The sequence below is a fragment of the Prinia subflava genome, chromosome 2 (assembly GCF_021018805.1).
Source record: "Prinia subflava isolate CZ2003 ecotype Zambia chromosome 2, Cam_Psub_1.2, whole genome shotgun sequence".
Lineage (NCBI taxonomy): Eukaryota > Metazoa > Chordata > Aves > Passeriformes > Cisticolidae > Prinia > Prinia subflava.
The window spans coordinates 107974432-107996952 of record NC_086248.1 but is presented as its reverse complement, the minus strand read 5'-3'; the positions used below and the strand labels follow the sequence as shown (position 1 = coordinate 107996952).

The window sequence follows — 22521 nt, the reverse complement described above, 5'->3', positions numbered from 1 at the left end:
TATCAATGGTTACAGGCTGAGCTCCTTTGCCACTCAAAAACCTCCATTTTCAATTCATTTGTTTTTATGATTCTCCTCATTGCTCTCCAACTCTTTCCTCTCTTCTATTACTTCTCTTTGCCTGCTAGTACAGCAGAGAATGATGACATCTGTTTTAAACAGAAATAGTACAAAAGTTGCTATTTTAATATTCCTGAAAATAAAGAATTAATATCCCTGATGTACAGCAGAGACAGCACAGATCGGCCATCAGCAATACTCCACACCTCTCCCTCTGCCAATGCACCTCAGCTCTGCTCTGCCACTACTGATATTCCAGTTTCCCCCTGTTCTGGATTCTGCCAGACCACAGGGCTTGATGGCTTAGTAACACATTCAGCCTGGGATGAGATCACAGCTCCAACTCGAACAGTCCAGACTGAGATAAGATATAATACATTAATGCACCAATTCAGTTTGGCAGCTAGACTATGAGTTTAACCCTGGTTTTAAAAACTGTAGAGAACAGTCAAAGCAGTCTGACTGGGAGTATAATTAATGTCTATCAGTCGTGGTATTTCCTATGTTACACCTGGCAATAACTTGTTTGTTGCCAGAACGCCCACTGTGTAATAAAACACAAAAAATACTTATGCCATCGGAATTCATTGGGGGGGAAAAAAAACCACAAACAAACCAATAAGATGTCAAAACAAAAAAACCCAAGCTAAATGTATTTTCTGACAAAGTTTGTGATGCAGAAAGAAGCACATGAAGGAGAGGCTGCTTGTCTTTCCCTCTGTAGCAGCAGAGCCTCGTGTCACCCATGGCTCACAGCAGTTGCAAGAAACACTCAGAGGGACGATTTCCCAGAGTGAAGGGGACATTTCCCAGAGTGAAGGGGGACATTTCCCAGAGTGAAGGGGGACATTTCCCAGAGTGAAGGGGATGGCTCCCCCTAAGCTCCCCATGCAGTGGATCCCATGATCAGGGGATGCTGCACTGCTGAGCTCCATCCCTGTGCCTTCCCTGCACCATCCCGGTGTCTGCAGACGCTGGGGCACTGCAGCCTCAGGCGTGCTGCACCAGGGAAGGCAGCACTGCAAGGTTACCTCAACAGCCACACACACCACAAACTTTTTGTGGTCTTTTGGGTTTATTGAATAAAAGCTGAGCAGGTAAAGAATCCCATGGTTCTGGCCATGCTCTCATAGACAGTTTCCTGAATTGCCATGGGCTAAATCATATGCCAAGACCTAGATGTCAGTATTGATACTCTCTTTTCTAGGCTTCCTTTCTGCACACATTTCTTAATGATAAATTCAGAAAGCATGCAGTTTTTATATGGCACATCATGTTTAGCCACAGTGAAATTTGCTGTTTCAAAATTTCAAGATTTCAAAAAGAAAGGGAGGGCTGGAAGAATCTAACTATCTTGTATTTGTGATTTGTAAAATTCAGCATGAAAGTAAAGCGTAAAATCTGAGCTCTGCCACAAAATCAAAAAGGCCCAAAGCACACCTCCTTACATGTCATGTCATAACTTTATATTCCAAGTCTACAGAACATCTGTGGAGCTCTCCTGGCAGCTACCAATATTTGCACGGAACATTCCTGATGTTGATGATAACCTACAAAAACTCTATATGCAACTCTGAATGTTCATCTATGGTGCCAGAGAAATATTAAAAATGAAAAAGAAACTGTTCTGTAATCACAAGCTAATCAAAACAACCTATGAAATACAATAAATTGCTAGCTAGTGATTATATCATTACATGCAAGAAAACCTGCAGCATGTTAAAGGGATCACTATCAAACACTGATGTATTTTCTGTATAGGAAAGCAATGGCACTTATTTAAGCTGAAGGAAAAAAAAACACCTCAAAGGCACAGCATTTTTGTGATAGGGCATTTCTCTTTGACAATCAGAGTTTATAGATACATTCAAGGACAATTCAGCAGGGAAGCTGCTTCATTATGCCCATTTAGGAAAAGAGAGCATTTCTTATGCAGTTTGCAAAAAGAAAAATAATGATCATGTAAACTGACTCGTTCTCCTTGTTAGATAAAATCCTCTATTCATGTAAACAGCCTTTTTATCACTTTGCAAACACATCAATATGATACATGAGGAGAAATTAAATTTTCAGAGGCTAGACTGAATAACTTAGGGTCATTTTTCTAAGACAAGACCTGTGTACTGCAGGTTTATAAAAGAGCTGGAACAATGTCAATCTACAAACCCAGCAATTTACTGGGTCTGGGGGGAGGCTTTGTACATGCATTTTTAACTTTTCTCTATGCTTACAAAGTAGAACAGTTGGTTTGGGCTTTTTTTGTTCCAGCTGACAAATCTTTTTAGTAACTCCATTCCTTTGTGTAACGTGTAGTGACAAATCAGATCGATAGGCATTACAGTACACAATGTGCCCAAAGATCCCCTGTCAAAGTCATTATTTACAACTGCCTACATTAGTCTAATACGTGTGTGCCTGGGAGTGTGGGGGGAGAGCAAAATGAGGTGAAAGTTGAAAACACAAAGAGAGGAATATCTCAAGCGACTGCTTTGTGTTTATATGCAAGTCTAATACTTCAGCTGTGACATTGGCAGTGTGTGTATACATCAGACAGGAACACATATCCAGCACATGAATGATGCTTACTTCAGCATGGCAAGAAAAGCAGCAGGCTCAACATCTGGTATACGGATCTCATCTTTGTCCTCAGCAAGCTCTCCGTAAAACATCGCATGGAATACAGAGCTCCCCACAGCCAGGACATACTGTTGAGAAAGGGAAATCTTATTTCATGCTTTGAACTGAAAACACTGCCAACACAAACAGTGTGGGAGAGCCACTCTGAGCATACTGGACTGCACTGACAGGCTCTACAGACACACTTCAGTAAGAAATGAAGTCCAAGTTGAGAATAAATTACACATTTTCCTTGCATTTTACTCTCCTGGGCATAGATGCGTTAGCTACTGGAAAACCACACAAGTTAACTCTTTCTAGGAAATCTCAAGAGCAGTATTAATGAACAGACAAAGCAGTATTCCTAACTTTACTGCCTCAGCCCAACAAATGCGCTGTTTACAGAACACCAAGAAAAGCCAGGGACAGATTACCCCGCTGCATGTGGCCTCTCCAAACACAGCCTGCTGCTGTCCCAGCAGAGCAGAGCCTCCCACGCTCTGTCCCACTGTAACCGTGGGAGCTCTCCCCGGCTCGCCCGCCCCGGCGGATCGTGCAGCTGTTGCTTACTTTGTGTCCTGGCAGCCGCTGGGTCCCACCTGGTGGCCCGACCACAAAATGAACATCTGCCATCAAGTCATTGTTGAACATCACCGCATTTCTACAAACAGAGGTAGCACGTTAATCTGTGGCACCCAGGAACTCTCTCTGCATGCCCCCAGACCCAAGAAATTTGATTTTTTATCAACTTCGAGTTGCTTGTTAGCAAAGAGAAGCAGGTCACGCTTTGCTTCAAGTTACTTTACACATCATTGCACAAATATACCAGAGAAAATACTAAGGAGGAAAAAGTGTGTGTAGTGTCTGTGTGTGCAATAAAACAAACCCCCAAACTTCTGAGAACTTTCCAAGAAGTGGAAATCAAAGTCCAGAGCATGTATCACTGAAAATCCCCACTGAGATCTAAAGGGAAATCTTTATGGGTATGCTGCAGCTTTAAGCAACATTTTCATTAACTCAAACAGATGCCCTGACTGGAAAAGAGCTATTAAAATATTTTTCCATTACCAAAATTATTATTTCAGAGGCACATACAAGGAGGAAAAAAAGCCCAAACAAATAAAATATAACTGTTTTCTTCAGCAAATAAATGCATTCAGGACATTTTGCTACTTTGCACCTCTCCATTCAAACACCAAAAAAACTGCCCTGAACTTACCTCTCTCTGATGGTTGGATAAAGTCCTTGCCAATTAGGTGCAGGAATAGTGTTGTTGTTATTGAGATTTTGCTGATGGTACTGCTGGACAGCAGTTGTATTAGTGTTAGTTGGCTTCTTTCGGGGAAAAATATCAGCAGCCATCTTCTTCTTCTTTTTGGTCTTCAAGGTAATGATTTCATAGCAAACTGGAGGCAATTTGCTGTTGCTACTGCTGCTGCTATTTCCTTTCTTAGAGCTCTTCTTAGACCTGTTCTTGACCGTCTCTGGAAGCATCAAGAAGAAGGTGAGACATTTCATGTTCTTTCCTTTCTCATCTACCATGAGTATACCCGTGTGTAAAGCCCGACAGCCTAACTAGCTAGGAACATTTAGGAATGTACGTGGAAGCTGTCACACCGAAAGCAGCAGAGCTGAGAGTTTGCTTCTTTTCCAGCAAGACAAGGTGACCTTTCCAGCGCACCGAGTAAGAAACTGACTTTAAGTTTGATCCAGTACTTGAATCGTTAAATACATCCCCATCATTCCTGCCAGCTCGCCTTCTCTCCAGCTTTCCCGATCAGGAGCCGCCTGGCAGCGCTACAGCCCGGGCAGAGGGCAGGAGCAGCGCACGGTGGCAGTGCCAGGCTGCCGGCGAGCCCAAGTTGTGCGGGCAGGGCTGGGAGCGGCGCGGGGCTGGAGCCGTGCGGCCGGAGCCGGCAGCGCGGAGCCAATGGCTGCAGCCACCGAGCGCGATTGGGCTCGCACACAGTGACACCTATTGTAGCCTGCGCCGCTCCCACGTTAAAGCCACAGCGGCGCTCCCGCAGCTCCCACGCAGCCGGCGTGGGAATCGGGGAATAAATGGCACACGCGGCTGCGTCAGCGCACGGCTGGCCGCGAGTGCGTGCGTGTTTCTCTGTGTGCGAGCCCTCCTCGGCGCCGCTGCAGTTTCCACAGGAGAAGCAGCGAGAAGTTGAAATCAGGTAGAAAGATCTATCTGAGTCTACTGCCGTGGGAGCGGTTTCCACGGGCGCTCGGTATCAGCACGGCTTCCTTTGCCTCTAGCACTCGCACAAATCCCTACTGTAAGAGCTGCTCAGCGAGTGTGTGACAGATATCGGAACCGAATTAAAGCAATCAAGCAGCAGCACAGACAGCGATGCAGCCAAACAATCGCTTTTAGCGCAGCTCCTACTCCAGTGTAACATGAACAGGGATGAGGTCACAGCTCCAGCTTTAACTCCTTCTGTTTCCAGATAACATAACAGCCTTTGACAGGGGTCCCAAATCACTAAGCGCTGCTAATTAAGCCAGCTTACACCAGACATGGCTGCACCACATCAGAAGAAAACTTCTAGATGTGCAATCAGATTAAAGCAAACCAGAGTGAATATATTTAATCAATATTTCAAAGCATTAAATGAAAAGGTCTGAATGATTTAAAGAGTCTTGGGCAAAAATCACTCCTTGAGATGCAAACACAGTCCGATTTTACTCACAAATACTTTCTGAAATAAACAGGATAGAAGTTACGCTAACCAAACCATTTAAATAGGAATGAAGTCTAATTTTTAATCATTAGTTTATGCAGAACTTAAATTATATCAGATTTCTTTAATAGCAGGTCAAGTGTATAGAAAAATTACCAAGCAAGCATAGCCACTTAAAAACAAAAGCAGGGAAATTAAATATACTTGGTATGTGCCAACATATCACACCTTAAAATACTGGGGAGCAGACAATTAAAACATGATTTCATAATTTCAGTTTTAAAGAAAAAACCCCTCTGCTTTCAAAGCTAATTTAGCCACATTTCGCCTTAATTAGTTCTGCTGGACAAGAGTACAGCAGGGAAATTAAAGTGCTAAAAGAAGAAATCTTGTTGAAGCCCCTGACAGAAATCTGCCCGTGACTCAAACAGAACTATTACTCAGGCTATTTATTCAATCTCGTCCCAGCTGAGGCTGTGTAGCACACACTCGAAATGTCTCTAACCTGAGCGTGTGCAGGGATTTCCAAGATTACCAGGTCTCCCTGGGAGATGCTCCACACCAAGCACTCCCTGCACGCCCCGGCCATCTGGAGGCTTTGCGGCAGTGGTTGGGGATGGTGCCATTCCCAGACACATCTGTCCTCCCCGGCTGAAGGCTCACGGAAGGGGGAAACAGAGGGACACGTGTCCATGCCTCAGCTGCTACTTTTCACAATCCAACATCTTCTGCAAAGTCTCCTGGGCTGCTGCTTTAAAGGAAGATGGTGGGTTATGCTTGGTGCAGCTGAAAGGCAGAGACACGTTCCTAAATACATTGAGGGGAGGTTATATAACTTCCAAAGAAGTTATTTCTAGCAACCTTTTCTTTCTACTCCCTGCTTTTTCTTTAGCTGCAACAGATTGAAAGGGAAACTAAAAACCTAAACCATATTGAACTGCAGAAAGGGAAATGAAAGGGTAAAGGAGAAGAAACTCAGCCCACAGATGGGATCTTTTAACTGCTCACAGCTATGTTTATAATGGGAACACAGCAGGTATTCCCAGCACAGAATTTGAGTTTGTTGAGTTTGTGTAAGTTTCTTTTTCCTCTCCTTCTATAAATTTCCAGCCCTTGCAGTTACAAAAATAACCCTTTTGCCACTGCACAGGACAAACATTTCAAAAAGAAGAAATCTTTAAAAAACCTCTTAAAAATACAGAAAACCACAGACTCCAGAAAATCTGGTTCTCAGCATTGCAGTTGGCAGAAGGCAAAAGATAGCAAGGATTGGGAGATTTGATTGTTGTTCCACAAATCCATTCTACAGACTCCCAAAGTACATAAAAATCAAGGTCTCTGCAGATTCCTTCAAACCAATGATCAGGATAAATCCGAAGATTTTTACACACACACCCCAGATAAGGTCACTGGGAGGCTACAGGAGACCAAGAGAATGAGGGACAGACTGACCAGTTAACCCCATGTGGGAAAGACAGATCGTAAATGTGAATCCACTGGAATCCACCAACCTTTGAGTTCTGGAACACATCACACACGCACAGCATGTTGTGCTTTCTGGGAAAGGAAAGGAGAGAGAAGCTGCAGCTGAAGCATGTTCTGCCTGAACTCAGAAGTCAGACAGACCCCAGTAGATGAGAAGTATTTGCCTGACAGGATAAAAAATCCAGCCCAGTAAATAAAAAGCCCAAATGCCATCTTTGCCTGCTCTTAAGCCACACACCAAAACCCGGTCTGCTCTAACTGCTGGAAAATAGCACTGATTCCAGAACAAAGTCTAAACAGATTTAGATTTTCATAGATTACCTATGAGAAACTACAAACCTCTTACAGGTTCATACCACCTTCCATTGCACTTCATCACCTCAGGAACTAAGTCTCATAAACTACTCATTAGATGGATGTGAAATGGGAAAACAACCCCCAAACAATTCGTGCTGTGCTCACTCCCTATTCTTTCTGTTTTGGCAGCAGCTTCCATTTATTTTCATACAACGGTGTTCTGTTCTTTTACTATACAAAAACTATTAATGAATTTAGAAATCAATACACTGGCAGTCAGTAATATCCCATGAACTGCTACCTGTTGAAAGACCAGTCAAAAATCCCAGTTTAGATCAGTCTGTCTTCAACAAGAGGATCAAGTAAATTGACCTTCTCTGACCCACAGATCCATACATTTCTGAAACCTTATTACAATGTGCTCCAAATCTTCTTCAGCAAGTCTCATTTTTCTTCATTAATTATATATTAACAGAACTAAACTTGATATATACAACTGAGGAAAAGGGAAATACAGTTCTGCAAAGGCACATTAATCTTTACTTTAAGTAGTCAGACCAGAAATATTTCAAGTTAAAGGGTGTAGGAAATTCCATGCTTAAATCTTAACACCAGCCTAATGGGTATTCAAAATGCCAGAAGAGAAGAATTAAGCAAAAGACAATATTCCCAGTCTGAGATACTACACACCAAGTTACATGCCCCTTCCAAAATATTAGGAGCCAGGAAATCAGTTCCTGACTAAGCATTGTGAACTGAAGCAGCAAATTTGCTGTTCAAACCCAAGTGTGTGCACCACACCTGCCCTCCCAGCTTATTTATCCCTTAAGAACATAATATACCTTGTGCAGCACAGGAGTCACAGTAAAGCCCAGCTCTTGGTACAACTTTTAATAGCATGTTACTGCTATAATTATGCCTTTCTAAAGGTAACTTCCAAAAGAGAAATCAATTTAATTTTCAGGGCTGATGGGAGTATTCTTCCTCATACTTCATCAGCCTCTACTGCTGCAATAGCAAGGATACCAAAGAGTTTCTCTTTTTTCTGCTTCTAAGAAGCTGAGTTTTTGTACATCTCTCATTTACAGGCCTATTACTCATGTAGTAACATGAGCTAGACAATTCTATGAAAAACAGGCTTTCACCAAAATTCCCAATTGTTTGTTACAACCATCATGAATAAAGGAAAGAATTCTTAGTAAGCAATGAGAAAATGCACACATTTCTTTTTCTGTAAAGTTGCCAAAAGTCTTCTTTGGCAGTTACTATGCCTATGCATTATTAATGTTGTTTAAACTCTGAATTTCCCCCTACAAGGAAACAAATTTCAGATGACATCTTGATTAACCAAAATAAATATACAATGTTACTGTTCAACAAATCTATCTGTCTGTCCACTGCTAGCTTTCACTGAATTTTTAGTTAACTTAGAACTTTAAGCACTCATTTAAAAATGGAATATACATGTTCAAAAACTAACTAAACAAACAGAAAACCTCAATAAACCCAACCCACACAGCTGCAGTGCCTTGTTCTGTTTACCTACCTATAAATTATTTAGAAGAGTCCGTCCCAATCACCATTCCAACCCTTCTGTTTGTAAAACCAAATTTGGAAAGGGGACTGACAGCTCTACTCTTCATTTCCTCAAGTAAAAAAGTGCATTGCAGTGCATAGAAACGTTCAATCTCCTCTCTCCTAAGTTTCTTATTGGCAGCACTGGAAAAAACCGAGATGGCATCTACTTCTGTCTACTGCATGGAAAAGTTGGCAATGAAGTTTACTCAGTAAGGTCTCCTATGGAAAAAATAAAAATAAAAATACAACCAAAACCAGGAAGAAAGATGGGCAAATTGTAAAGACTCCCAAAGAAGCCAAAACTGATGCTAAAAAAATAGCATTTACATGCCAGCATAGCCAAGAGTTGTGAAAGAGTAGAATAGTATCAGACTAGAATTGCATCTGGAACCAAGACTAGAAACTTCAAAACAAAGTCCAAAATAGTCAAATTGTATTTTTCTATAGAACTCATGCTACACTAACAACATACTTGTTACCAAATATTCTTATCTGCTTAGTGTTTAGGAGGCTTTAAACACTTTGCATAACATTATCCACTAAGATAGCTTTTACTTTTTATTCCTAAATGGCCTTAATGCTTTAAAGAAAACAAAAGCAGAAAGTCCTGAGCAGCCTAGTCAAAAGGTAAACACAAACTTACATAAAACAGAAACGTAAAGAATGAGTATTCACAACTGTTCTTTACTCCTGTAGTATTTGCCAGCATACAGGTTTTACATGGCATTTGTGTTTAGTCTCTCTACCAAAGCAGCCCTTCTATTAAATCCTTCTAATATGTCATTTTTGTAAATGTAAAATACTTATTTTTGTTTTTCTTTTAAGTAATATCCATTTTGAGACAAAGCAATCACAACAAAACATTTAAGATGAATATCTACTCCTTGGTTTACTTGCAAATAAACATGCACTTTCTTTCCATGGATTTCAAGTCCCTTTCCACGAAGCTGTTCCTACCTCAACTGCAACATCTCCAATTCTAATTTTTTCCTGTTACTTTTCTTGTTTAGCTGCTTAAAGCCCACAATTTAACTTCAGTGAGAGGTTGAATAACTTACTATTTATGCCCAAAACACTTAACTTTAAAAGAAAAAACCCAGCATAGCGAAAAGTTTTGTTCCCTGGTGGACCAAAATAAATACAGCTAATGTATCAGAGTGAGAAAAAACAAGTTGGAAATTCTCTTGTATTTTCCTTCTGATTTGAAGACCATGCCCACTGCAGGAATTACAGTCCATATAAGCCACAACTGTGGCAAGGAAGGCCTAAATTTAAACAACCTCAGGTGAACAATATACTTGATCCCATTACCCCACAGACATTCTCTTCTGGGCATATGGTACAAAATAACGTCAAATGCTTCATTACAACATAAAAGATATGATTTTACAAATCTGCTAAGACATATACCCCAATATCATCGTTTGGGAGATGCAGGAAGAAAATATCCCACAGCAAAATCTGCAATGTCTTCTATGGGCATTAACTTGTTTCTTGATAGTACAAAGTAAAACCAAGAATTATGAGTGAACTCTGTGAAGAGAAAATGACTCTGCAACCACAAAATGATAATTCAGTTCAAGGTTACAGGAGATAAACTGTTTTGCTACTAATTTAAAAGAGACAAATTATGCATTTGTTTCCCATCGTGGCTACTCGAGCTTGTCCATTTCATTTCACGTAGAGCTTTGCTCTTGACAGTCTCTGGGGTCAAAAAATAAGTTCTTTCTTAGTGGCTGCCATTTATTTATTTATAAACATGATATTGCAAACCTGAAAGCACTCAACCCTTTTTCTAGGCAAAGGTCAACTTTAATTCTACTTTGCCTCTTACCAAAACTGACTTACAAAGGAAAGATCAGATAGCTCAGGAAATTGGTAATGAGATACAGTGGTTTTCGTCTCTAGGTCACTAATTCTAAATTGACCAAGGTCAACAGTAATCAAACGTCATTAGCATTTAATGATCCTTCGGTGCCCTGTGAGAAAGAAGCTACTGATCTTAGTGCACTTCAGAAAAACCACCACTACAATCAGCACTCACATGCTGCCTGCTCCCAGGGAGAGGTCAGATCAGATGACTACAGACAGAACTCCCAATCTTGCAGACAGATCTCGCCTCAGTAGACAAACCTTTTACTAATTTTAACTTGGCTCACAAACCATTATTTTCAAACTGAATAGTTAAATTAGGCTCTCTGAAGGGCAGGCTGTAAGCTGCCTGCTCCTGTTCCTGCTCCTCCACACCAGTGGTTCCTGTACAGACAGAAAGTCTGAAAAACGCAAATGCAAACAGGCCCTTCCTCGGAGAGGAAGGCTCTCCCTCGTGAGAACCAGTGGCACAGAAGTTACTGCTCCATGAGCATCCTCAGGGGAACTGCATCACAGCTGATGATTATGTTGGTGCATAACTCCAGGACTACATTTTTCACGTGCAGGTAACCTACATTCACCATGCCACAGCGGTGTGTTGAAGCTCCCAGTGGGATAGAAGAGGGGGCGAGGATATTGCTCCAGTGCACAACCACACCTGCTCTGTGGCCCGCGTGCCTCAGTCCCCTGGGACTGCCATGGCAACAGCACCTTCAACAAGAGTAAGGAAAACAGAGGGGACTTTTGGAAAGCTTGCTTAGCTGTTGTACAGATCATGGAAAACCACATCATGCCAATCTGCAGTTTTACATCTAGGCAAGGAACATGTGGCTTAAAACCCCACAGCAGATCTGCAACCCGTGTGTCTACAGCAGAGCATCACAGCCGGCAGCATTCAGTGGGTTCAACAGGAAAAGGCTGGTACAGCTTCTTGTTCCCACTGCGTTTTCAACTACAGAAGAGGAACATGCCAGTGAAACAGGAACAGGTCAGTGCATTGGAAAACCGAGCCTTTGGTAAGACGTACATTCTCAACCACAGTGGCTCTCGCTTCTCAAAAGTGAGAATGAAAACCAAGGATTACAACTCTTGCAGTGATTTTGCAACTGCCTACTAACCCAAATTTTCAGATATGAGAGACTGATTACTGCTAACCTGAGCCTAATCCAAGTAGCTGAAGGAATGGAAGCAGGCATGACACCCATTAAACTGCACTGTCCTGAATGAGTCTCCCTTTGCCACACGTGAGAAGCTGTGGATCTTGTTACTTGCTCTTTACTGATTCCAGACTCTCCCAGCACCCACAGCCTCTGTTTGAATCCAACAGAAATAAAGATTTTACCAAATTTTTCTCCTATTCACTGCTTTAGAAAATCATATTTATTTTCTTTTGCTGCAAATAGTTCAGTCATACTTGCCTTCCTTAGCAGTCAGTTATGCTTCAGTATTTCCATCAGTTTCCCCTCGTCTTTACAAGTGAATGGTAGCTACTGCACCATCATGAATTTTCAAGAAAAAACCACATATATACCACTCAAATTCCAGTTTCAGAATATATTTCTGTGCCTTAATATGTATTTGTCTATCAATGATATCGTAAATGTTCTTCTTCACAATAACTCCGTGACACATCAGACTGTGTAGATAAACTAAGGGGCAAGTAATCAAACAGAGCAGCAAAATTAAGGGACTGCACAAGATAAATACCCATTTGTTTTACGTATTATGAACTTCTATATAGTATGAAAACCTTTTCTTTTTCTTGGTATACATGAGGTAGGTCTCGTAGAAGTGTAAAGGCAAAGGTCTCCATGGAATCCTCACACCTCTCAGACAGGCAAACATGCCACCTGCCTGAAGAGCTGCTTTCTTTTCACACTCTCAGAAACCCCTTGTAACCGAGCAGAGAGACAGAACAGCTTTAATTCCAGAGAATGTAGTTTTTAAAGAAAATTACTCCTTTAAATTGCTCTGGATGTGAAGAGGAGAAAGTGTAGCTAGGGTGGTTATGGAGTGTAACCTGGTAGATACATACCCTGTCACAGAAGGATGTTATCAACAAGTCGTTCAGCCTGGTGGAGAAGTGGTCCACAATCCTCTAGTGAAATATTTAGTCAGGGTATCAGGTAGTTTTAGGGCACGGGCAACAGGGCTGGACAAGATGATGCCTCAAGATACCTCCCAAATCTGTTTGTTGCCAGTGTTCACCCCACACAGCCAGGACAGACACAAGATTCTCACAGATTGCCCACCAGCTCCCCAGTGTTTTAACATGCAAACACTTTCCAGACGTTGGACTCGCTTGGTTTTCACAGCAGCTTGCTGAGATATCAAACTCAGAGAGGGCAGTGGGATCAGAAAACAGATGAGCCAGGCCCCAAAAATGGGAAGTCTTCAAATTTGAATGATGTCTTACTTAAGCCTCTCCCCTCAGTTTTCTGACACACACATTAAAAGTGCTTTTGTAACCAAGGGTAGGGGATTGGAATGCAACTTAATGACACAAAACACAACCGACGACAATTTCCATCACAAAAAGCTTGCAATCTTTTCCTCTCGAGATTCCCATCTCTTACTTCCCCCTTTTCCTCATCTATCCGCCCTCTGAGATGGAAACTGCTGCCTTATCACTCACTTAAGTGCCTCACAAAACAGAGCTCCCACATCAGCTCAGGTACCCGAACATTTGTAAAACAGAACAACAGCCAGCCAGGTCCGAGGAGCTACCAGAGACAGTATCAGGGCACAATCATTTTGAATTATCAGGGAAAGCTAATGCTGGCCATAAACAATATTCTGCTGCAAAACTTATTTGCTCAAGTTTCTACAACAGGTGATCTAAATTTCCTCTGACAACTTAACACATGGCCTATCGTCATCAGACCTCTGTTTTAAGTAAACCTGCCCTAGCACTGCTGCTTCCATCCTAACTGTTTGGTAAACTAAGAAAAAAAAATTGCTCGCAAGCTCTGACAAGCAACTGGACAAAACACAAAAATTACTGTTGCAACTTGCATTTCCCACCCCCAGCCTTAAAGGGCAAGCTAAATGAATCTCACGTTGCTTCTGGAAGGTGTTTCCTCTGGGGCAGAGCTCAGGATCGCTGGCAGGGAAACACAAGGGAAGTTATTGTGTAGTTAGCTGCAGTGTACTTACTGTGGGGGATTTAAAAGGGAAAAAAAAAAAGTACTGCAGTCGACAATCAACTTTGGGAATTCTGCAGAACTTACTTCAAATGAAGGCCCTAAGAGATTTGATTTGCAAAGCTAAATTACCGAATAAACCCCAGATACTGTGCACTGTGACATACTGCACATATGTTCTGTAGGAAATGGTGAGATCAGTTCTCTCCTATTAAAGTAAAAGCTATTTTGAACCTAACTCTGGCATAAAAGTTTAAGCAAGGTCAGATGGAGTATTGTACACCTATAACTCAGCACCACCTCTCTACAAAAAAAAACCAATCAAAAAATGCACGGCGCAGATTAAAATTTAACACACACATCACATGCTGAAAACAAAGTACGGTGAGAACTAACTACAAGGCACAAAACCTGCACCAGCACTTCTTAGAGGAGTCAGCCTGTTGAATTAGGCATGTTAGTAATCACAGTCTAGGAACACCTAAGTATCTCAACTTCAAACTTTTCCTCGAACTCAGAACAACACACTACTCCCTCCTGTTTTAAAACGTTTTTTCCGTCTTCAGCACTCAGAAAACACCACAACAAATTGAATTTATAAACCTCGAAGTTCGCAGGCGGCTTTCGCCAAACAAACAGGAAAATGGTGAATTGTAAAGATGGGTGAAACTACCGAACCTCCAGAAACAGGTACATCAGGAAGTCCGGCCAACAGCGTGGGGAAGGGAGGAGATATTTCTGCCAAACCGGGTGCAACTATTAATTGTGCCTCCGCGAAGTTTACCGAATTAATGCTTAAAGCATTAATTAATTCTTTTACAAAAGAAGCTTTACTTTAAGCAGGAGAAAAGCCCCGAACCCCAACTTCTGGGCTGCCTCCCGGTGGAGGCTCCAGCCTGGGCACAGCCGGGTCCCGGGGCTCCTCCCGAGCCCTCTCCATGGGGGCACCGCCGCGAACCCACCCCGCTGCTGCACAAAGGGCGACCGAGGGGACACCGACACCCGCCTGCGGACCTGCACCGCCACTCCGGCCAGGCTAAGGCCGTGCCTGGGGGCTCTTTGTGCAGAAGAGCCGGGCAGCTCCGCTCCCCTCACCGACCGCTGCCGGCGCTCAGGTGCGGCCGCCCCGCCCCGCCTCGCCCCGCCCCTCACGGCGGCGGCTCCGCGGGGCGCGGGGAGCCCATTCCCCGCCGGCACCGCCGCAGCCCGGGAGGGGAGCGGGATCGGCCGCCACCTCCCGGAGGGTGGCGGGTGTTCCCTGAGGGTGTCCCCTCACGGATGTCCCTTCGCGGGTGTCCCCCCGCGGGCGGCCCCGCGCGCCCCCCGCCCCGCACTGACCTGAGGGCGCTCCCGGGGCGGCGCGCGCGGCCCCTCCTCGCACCGGCGCGCGCGCGCGGCCCCGCCCCGCCGAGGCGCGCGCGGGCGCGGCCCCGCCCCCGGCCCCGCCCCTCCCGCGCCGGCCCCGCCCCGGCGCGCGCGGCCCCTCAGGGAGGGATTTCCTCCCCAAAAAGGCGGCAGGGTCGGGCGGGAGGGGACTGCCCTCACCCTCACACCCACCAACAGGGTCCCGGCAGGATTTCACCTGCGCAATGCGCTGGGAAACCAACAAAACCTTTTACTTTTTTTTTTTCAATTTTTTTACCAGTTAGAAATCACATTAATTCCCGAAGTTGTAGCATATTCATACAGCCCAGATTTATGATTTCACCTCTGAACTGAGCTGGGAGACAACATAGCTACACCTTTAGTCAAAATCCACTTTTTAATTTTTTTTTTTAATTAAAAATTCTGTCAGTGCCTGAATTGAGGCATATTCATGCAGCAGGTACGAGATGGAATTGAGGCATATTCATGCAGCAGGTACGAGATGAAATAAGTTGGGAGACAACCTAACAACATCCTTTTTTTAAAACAAAATAAATTAAAAATTACCTTTTTTTAAAATCGGGAATCCCATATTCATGGCTTATCGCAACCGATCTGTTTGAGGATTTACCCTCTTAAAAAAAAAAGTGATTTGTTTTTCTATACATGCGCCAATATCTCTGAAGAAGAGAGCTCATCCTTCCCTTTCAACAGCAGCTTAGTTAGATTAAAAGTTATAAGGACAAATAATTAGTAGTTGAAATCTTCATGCTTGTTCATCCACTGTTATTCACAACCTCCAAGCAAAAAAAAAAAAAAAAAAAAACCAAAAAACAAAACCAAAAAACCCACAAAAAACCAAAAAAACAAAAACAAACAAACAAACAAAAAAACCCACACCCAAAAACAAGCCCACCAAAACCCCCCAAACAAACGAAACACCCCAAAAACCCCCAAACCCTGCAGCAGCCACATTTCATCTCAGGGCCAGCAACAGGCAGCCAGAGAGAAGAAACACGCTTCCCCCTCACATTTATTTCTTTTTTCCCAAATAATCTCAATCTCACAAGAGATTAGTGCCATACATCCTTCCTTGCAGGAGCTATTCCTATCCTGTTGCTCATAGGGTGGCCAGGTTAAAAAAACTCAAAACACATAAAAAGAATCAAAAAACCCAACCTCAAACACCTTTCTTTTTGAGCTGCTGAAAAAATAATCAAGAGGGATGGAGCATTTTCAGGACCAGCACCCAGGATTATCCAGGAGCTTCATAAATAAGAGATTTCTCATAATGCCAGTGTATGTAGCCATGTGGGAAATTAAAATGCATTGCTAGCATTTATTTTTAAAAGCATAGCAAAAGGCTTTGCTTGAAGCTCTAGGGCAAGTTTGGGGTTGGGTTTTTTTATTATTATTATTATTTTCCCTCTGAAGAAACAATTATTTCTGGAATTGCTGCCGTGTTCCAGCTTTAGTCTCCCATGAACACTCATTGCCTATATTATATACACATTATTCTAGCAGATACCTTCACAATGTGAAATTAGGCATATCTGTGGATAATCAGCACTTTGCTTTTCCCGTTTTAATATTTTAGCTATTAAAATAGAGAAGAAGCCAAACAGCAACAATAATGACTGTACACACACACACTAACTTTATAGCTATATGGATTTTATCAGCCAAGCACACACTTTAAATTACAGTGTGTAAATGATAATTTAATTGGGACTTGGGAAGCCAACAAAATAATCGTTGTCTGAGGTGAACTTAAACACGCTGTAGGAAAACAGTGCAGTTTTCCACCCTTTTTGCAGACTGAAGGTAAAAGGCATTTTGCAATGGAGCTAATTTAGATAGGTAAGCTGTGGGGAGAAGCCTTTTTCTCCAGGTTAGAGGAGGTTTTTCTGCAGCCTGAATTTGAAATCCAGTAGTAGGAAAACATATTCTGGCTTTAATTCCAGCACACACGTAAGTTAAAAGGTGAAGTTCTGGAACTAGAAAATCTTTAAGGCCCCTTCCAACTCAAGCCTTCCTGTGGTTCTAAGGTTTTTCTGCACATACACTTCTGACTGAGAGACAGGAGGGGGGGCAAAATTTGGGGCTGCACTTAAGAACGGTTTTAATCTTTTTTTGGCTCCTCCTACATTTCCAACCCAGTTTTTTGGCTGTGCCCAGTGGTTTGGGACCATGACTACCAGCTTCCCCCAAAGAGCCCAGGCCCTGGTTTAATACCAGTATCAACGTGGAATTGCAGTCACCACCACCCTGTCTGGTTGCCTGTCTGGGTTAAACACACCGCACTGCATTTCTCAGGGATGTCTTTACTCTCAAGCACTGCAGTCTGCTGACAGGTTTCAGCTCAGCTCCAGAGCAAGCGAGCCACCAGATAAGCCAGACCTGGCCAGAGCTGCAGCACTGGGGCACCAAAGCCACCTTCCAACAGAGGAGTTAATGTGCCAAGCACATGGTGCTGCTGAGTGTTTGATCCCTCCTTGTGCTCTCACCCTCCAGGGTGACTGTGTTTATAGACCCTGTATAAAACAGCTCACGAGGAAGGCGAGACACAGCCCCAGAGCAGCGGCAGAGAAGGCCTTTGGGACACTCCTGTCACAGCTCTGGGGTCCTGCCTCATCCCAGCCCAGGTTTCTGGACAAGATCCAGCATTGCCTATGGCAAACCAAGGGCTGCACTACCACGGAAGGTGAAACTCAACCAGCTGCGTGTTGGGGAGAGCTGATCAAAGGATTTTAGCTGGTGTTTCCAGAGCCATTTAACTCTGCTCCATGGTGGTGGTGAAAAAAGCCAAGTATTTGCATTGAGTCACATTCAGACTCATCCCTTCTTATGTCTCGGGTCTATTTTCCAGGTATTGAGCAGTGCTTTCCAAAGACTTACTAACTCAAAGACCCTTTTAAATATTCATTTTCCGGTTGAACTCGCAGGCTGGGTAGGTTCTTCCGAGTGCTCCAGGGTATAATTAGTTCCTCCAAAAGCATCTTCCCACCAGACACTTCGCTAATGCTGACCACGTTTCCCCTCCACATCTCCCCTCCTCCCCAGCCTCTTAAAGCTTCGCTGAATTTCTGTGCACAGCCTCCCACAAAGGTTATCATCTTATGTTTAACAGTGGGGAAAAAGACAGAACACGAGATTTACTGCAAATGGAGGCCATTACTGGAGCAGTTATCAAATGAAAGAACAATATAATAATGTCTAGTCATAAAGATATGAAGAGTTGCCTGTCAAAGGCAAACACCTGACTTGTAAAATTAGCCTGTGCAGCTGCTGGAAGCTGTTGGCAGGCAGGATGAGATCCTGGCAGCTCGTGCCTAAGCACCCAGGTGTTTTGCAGCTATATAGGCTAGAAACTGGGCACCCAAACTGGGACCAGCCGGAGGGAGATGCATCGACATCCCAAGGGCACAGGACATTTGCATGAAGCAGAGCCAGGGGGATCAGCTCAACGCATCCCAAATCTCCCCAGTGGTGTTATAACATCCCCTGGGTTGATTCAGCCACTGGATGCCTCTTAAAGCCAAATCCCTTATCTCCAGCTCCAGCTGTAGCTCATTGAGGCTGCTGACCCCAATTTTTTGGTTAAGTATTAACTAACTAATAGCAGATGGTGTTGAATTTTGTCTGCCCCTTGACCCACAAGGTCAGGTCACACAGGCTGTGAAAGTGCAGCTGGAAGATGCTGATTCCAGTCTAGTGTATTGACACAGATGATTTTCCTCATCTCTCCTGTCCTTCTGCCAAGATTTGGGGCACAAACCCTTTCAGCCTTAACCAAAAGGTCATTAACCTTTCCAAAATGAGAATACATGGACAAGTGGGTACCAGTGTCCATCACAAGGGATGAAGGTGTTACATTAGCAGAGGCATGTTCACTCCTGTGTGAGTGCTGACACCTCCTGTCAAGGACTGTCCACAGCCTGTCTCACCACACACGCTCAGCTCTTTCCCCATTCCCCAAAAAATCACTTACTTTCAGCAGCACAGTCAGTTCTCACAAGGCCTTTTCCAACAGACACAGTTTCTGTATCAAGCTCCTAGACTCCATTACAAGAGCTTGTGCTTCTCCTGCAGCCCTTCTGGCTGGAATTTGTCTTCCTTAGGCTCCAGGTGCTTTTTCACCTTTCCTCATCTATCTCAGGAGGGTTGGTGATACCTCTGGCAGCCAGAGGTGCTGCCTCTCTCTTTGGTGAGTGCAGTGCCACTTCTTTTGGTGTCTGGATGTGAAAGTGTTGGCCACTGTGACTTGTAAAACAGTTTCAGACATGAAAAAAAATGCCTGGTGGGAGCTGTTCCGATGCTGGCTGCTAATGGAGATGGTCAGCTTAGCCTGACCACAGAGAAACTCTCATCACAGCCTTGCTAGCAATGCTTGCTTTTAGACAGCATGAAGATTGAGTCCTGCTGTCTTTAGCCAAAGCTAGAGAGCTTGAGGAAGAGCTAAAGTCCCTGGAGTCATTTCAGGAGCATCTGCACTTCTCAAACATGCCAGGCTAAGGTGTTTGGTGGAAGTCAAAGGGTCCAAAACACAAAAATATGCTTTTCAGCATTATCTTTTGGAGTCAGATGTCAAAGGTTGTCTCAGAGAGAGTCTCTATGTCCCCAGAGACTAAAAAACATGGAGGAAAGCTTCCCTTAGCTTGTAACTTTGTCTCAACCATCCAAACTACAGAGAGACACTGTTGTCTGAATGCCAGGTGAAAAAACTTCTGCTTCCATCAGTAAAAAAAATATAAATAAAAAGATGAGACACTTTTTTGTTGTTGCTATGATTAGGGAACCACAATCCCTGATTATGATTTTTTTTTTTCTTTCTAGCAGGGTTGGACATAAAGGAGAAGATGGGAACCTGAGGTTTTCCAGATATGGGTGGGCTGCAGCACACCTGTGGTTTTTCCCCCTGACCTGACCTTGGGAACACAGAGAATTGAAATATCTGCTCCAGTCCTCGATGAGTTATGCCTCCCAAAACTTGTGGCTGTTCAAGCCTGCTTCAAAGTCCTTAGAAATACTCTTAATAACTGGGAGGGTCTCTGCAAGCAGCTGCTTGTGGGATGTGATGAAAGATCTGCACAAGTTCCCCCAGTTTCTGGCCGGTCCAGCCCACGAGGCTTAACTTGCTTCTGAGCTCTGATGATGAAATAACCTGGCGCTTAACAGAAAAGCTAGGAAGGAAAATGAGTATTGAATTTTACTGCAAAACCCCAAGGCAGGATGAGGAGTAGGATGTAAAACTGTTTGAGGAAATTAAACCAGCAATAGGGAAGGGCAGAGTGTAAATGGCAGCAGCCTTAATTATCCCAACTTACAATGGGTGCACCCTGTAATAATTTTCAAGCATCATTCAAGCGATCACAACAAGTTTGACCCACCTCTTCTCAAATTCAATGCTGTAATTATTAATACTCCTGTGCTATCAGGAACTGCCGGAAACAGCAGATCAAGCCTGTTATTGCAGAGCAAAAGACTTGCTCGGAAATCTCGCCCTTGGTAATTCTGTGCACACGGGTTCTGAGCCAAGCAGGTGGCAGAGGGTGTGCAAGAGCATGTGGGAGCGGGCATGGATGAATCTTAACCTCCTGCAAAGTGACTTGAGATCATGTGTGCCTCGTCTGTCCACCAGAGATATCCACTCACTCTTCCCCATCCACCCCTTTCCATGTTTTTTGATGACAGGGTGGGGTGGATAATCCAGCCTCAGCTCCATGGGGAGAGCTGATAGCGGTGATACTCAATGGTTTTGCCTCCTGCTAAGTGTGTATTTTTTAATCCTGTCCTTTCGGTGCCTGGAGGAAGAGAACGGGTTTCCTCTGCTCCTTGATTCTGTGCAAGAGGGATGGACTAGCCCTGAGTGAGGCATCCGGAGAGCTGTGACCATCTGGCTGTCATTAGTTTGACTTGATTTGATGGAAATGGACAAATGCAATGATTAGTACAGCAAAAACTCCTAATTAAAAAAAAAATAGAAAAAAGATGATGGTGGTTAAGGATGGATTTTTAAAAATTTTTTGCATTACTTGAAAAATTTGTTAATTAAAATCACAGCATTTTTTGAATCATAGAGTCATGAATTGTTTAGGTTGGCAAAGACCTTTAAGATCAGAATGTCCAACAAGTAACCTGATATGGCCAAGCCCACCTCTAAACCACATTCACGAGCTCCTCATCAACATATCTTTTAAATCCCTGCAGGGATGGTGACTCCACTGCTCCCCTGGGTAGCATATTCAATGCTTGGCAACCCTTTTGGTGAAGAAATGTTTCCTAATATCCAATCTTATCCTCCCCTGGTACAACTTGAGGCCATTTCCTCTTGTCCTATCACTCCTTACCTGGGAGAAGAGGCAGACTCATTTTCAGGCAGTTGTACAGAGCGGTAAGGTCTCCTCTGGGCATCCTTTTCTCCAGTGGCTGAACACTCTCACCCCCTTCAGCTTCTCCTCACAAGATTTGTGCTCCAGACCCTTCACCAGCTTTGTTGCCTCTCTCTGAACACACTCTAGCACGTCCTCAATGTCTTTCTCGTTTGCATTTTTATTCTTGTATTGCTTATCTTATTCTTGCACCACAGAGTTCTCCTGTTAATATTATTTGCTACAATACCCTCATACCTGTTAGTCTCATTTTGTAGCAAGCTGCTCCATGGTCCCTGAACCTGCTGACCTGTCCTCCACTCTCTGTTCCCCTCTTCTCTGCTGCTGGTTTGGGAGGCCACTGGATGCCAAATGCTTTGAGTGTGGTGGTGCACCCCCAGCACAGGGTGGATGATGCTTGGGAGGAAGAGGGGCAGCCATCTTTTTGTCCATTTCATAATAAACCCCACAACATTAGTTTTAAAAGGCCACGTAACAAAGAGGATTAATGAACCTGAAAATGAAACCGAATGGTTTATAGGGATTTTTTTTCCTCCGGTCTCCTCTGGTTCAACCAGTGAACCAAAACTCCCAATTATTTATGGAGCTGAACTGAGTTAAACCAGCACTCAAGAATTAAATGCAATTAAGTATGTGGATGCAGCCCAAGAGCAAGGTGATTTCTCTGTGAGTTGTCTTGCTGTGTATTAAAAGTTGCTGCTGGTGGGCTTGTCGCCGAGTCACATTATTTCCCCTGAGATCAAATCAAATCAACATTTCCCCGCTCGGTGTTTTTGAAGACAATGTTTCAGTAACAGCTGAACAGCAGGGTCTGGAAGAAAACAGGATTATAGACAGAATATTAAAGCAGGAAAAATTCAAAGGCTATAAGAACTCAATGAGAGGAGAGGGAACAAATTATTACTATTATTATTATTTTAAGTTATTTGGTTTAAAATGATACCATGTGTGGTTTCTCATGGTCAGAATTTTAATACAACTGCACTATTCCCATGAAAATTAACAACCCAAAGTAATTTACTA

The 22521-nt window shown here is 43.5% G+C and overlaps 1 protein-coding gene across 8 annotated transcripts in view; it reads right to left on the bottom strand.

Annotated features, from left to right (window-relative positions):
* BTBD3 (BTB domain containing 3) overlaps nt 1-22521 on the bottom strand; it is a 54094-nt gene that overhangs the window by 5613 nt on the left and 25960 nt on the right. For 3 of the 8 annotated variants that reach the window (XM_063391519.1, XM_063391522.1, XM_063391520.1), the window contains 5 exons: nt 21457-22309; nt 19098-20289; nt 3896-4160; nt 3247-3337; nt 2647-2765 (listed from right to left, as the gene is read on the bottom strand). In XM_063391519.1, coding sequence (XP_063247589.1) covers nt 2647-2765; nt 3247-3337; nt 3896-4038 — 353 coding nt within the window. In that variant the 5' untranslated portion in view covers nt 4039-4160; nt 19098-20289; nt 21457-22309. Of the gene's footprint in view, nt 1-2646; nt 2766-3246; nt 3338-3895; nt 7525-13657; nt 13677-14703; nt 14984-15079; nt 15146-19097; nt 20290-21456; nt 22310-22521 lie in introns of those variants that run through there. The other 5 variants (XM_063391521.1, XM_063391524.1, XM_063391523.1 and 2 more) reach the window with 5 other exon arrangements.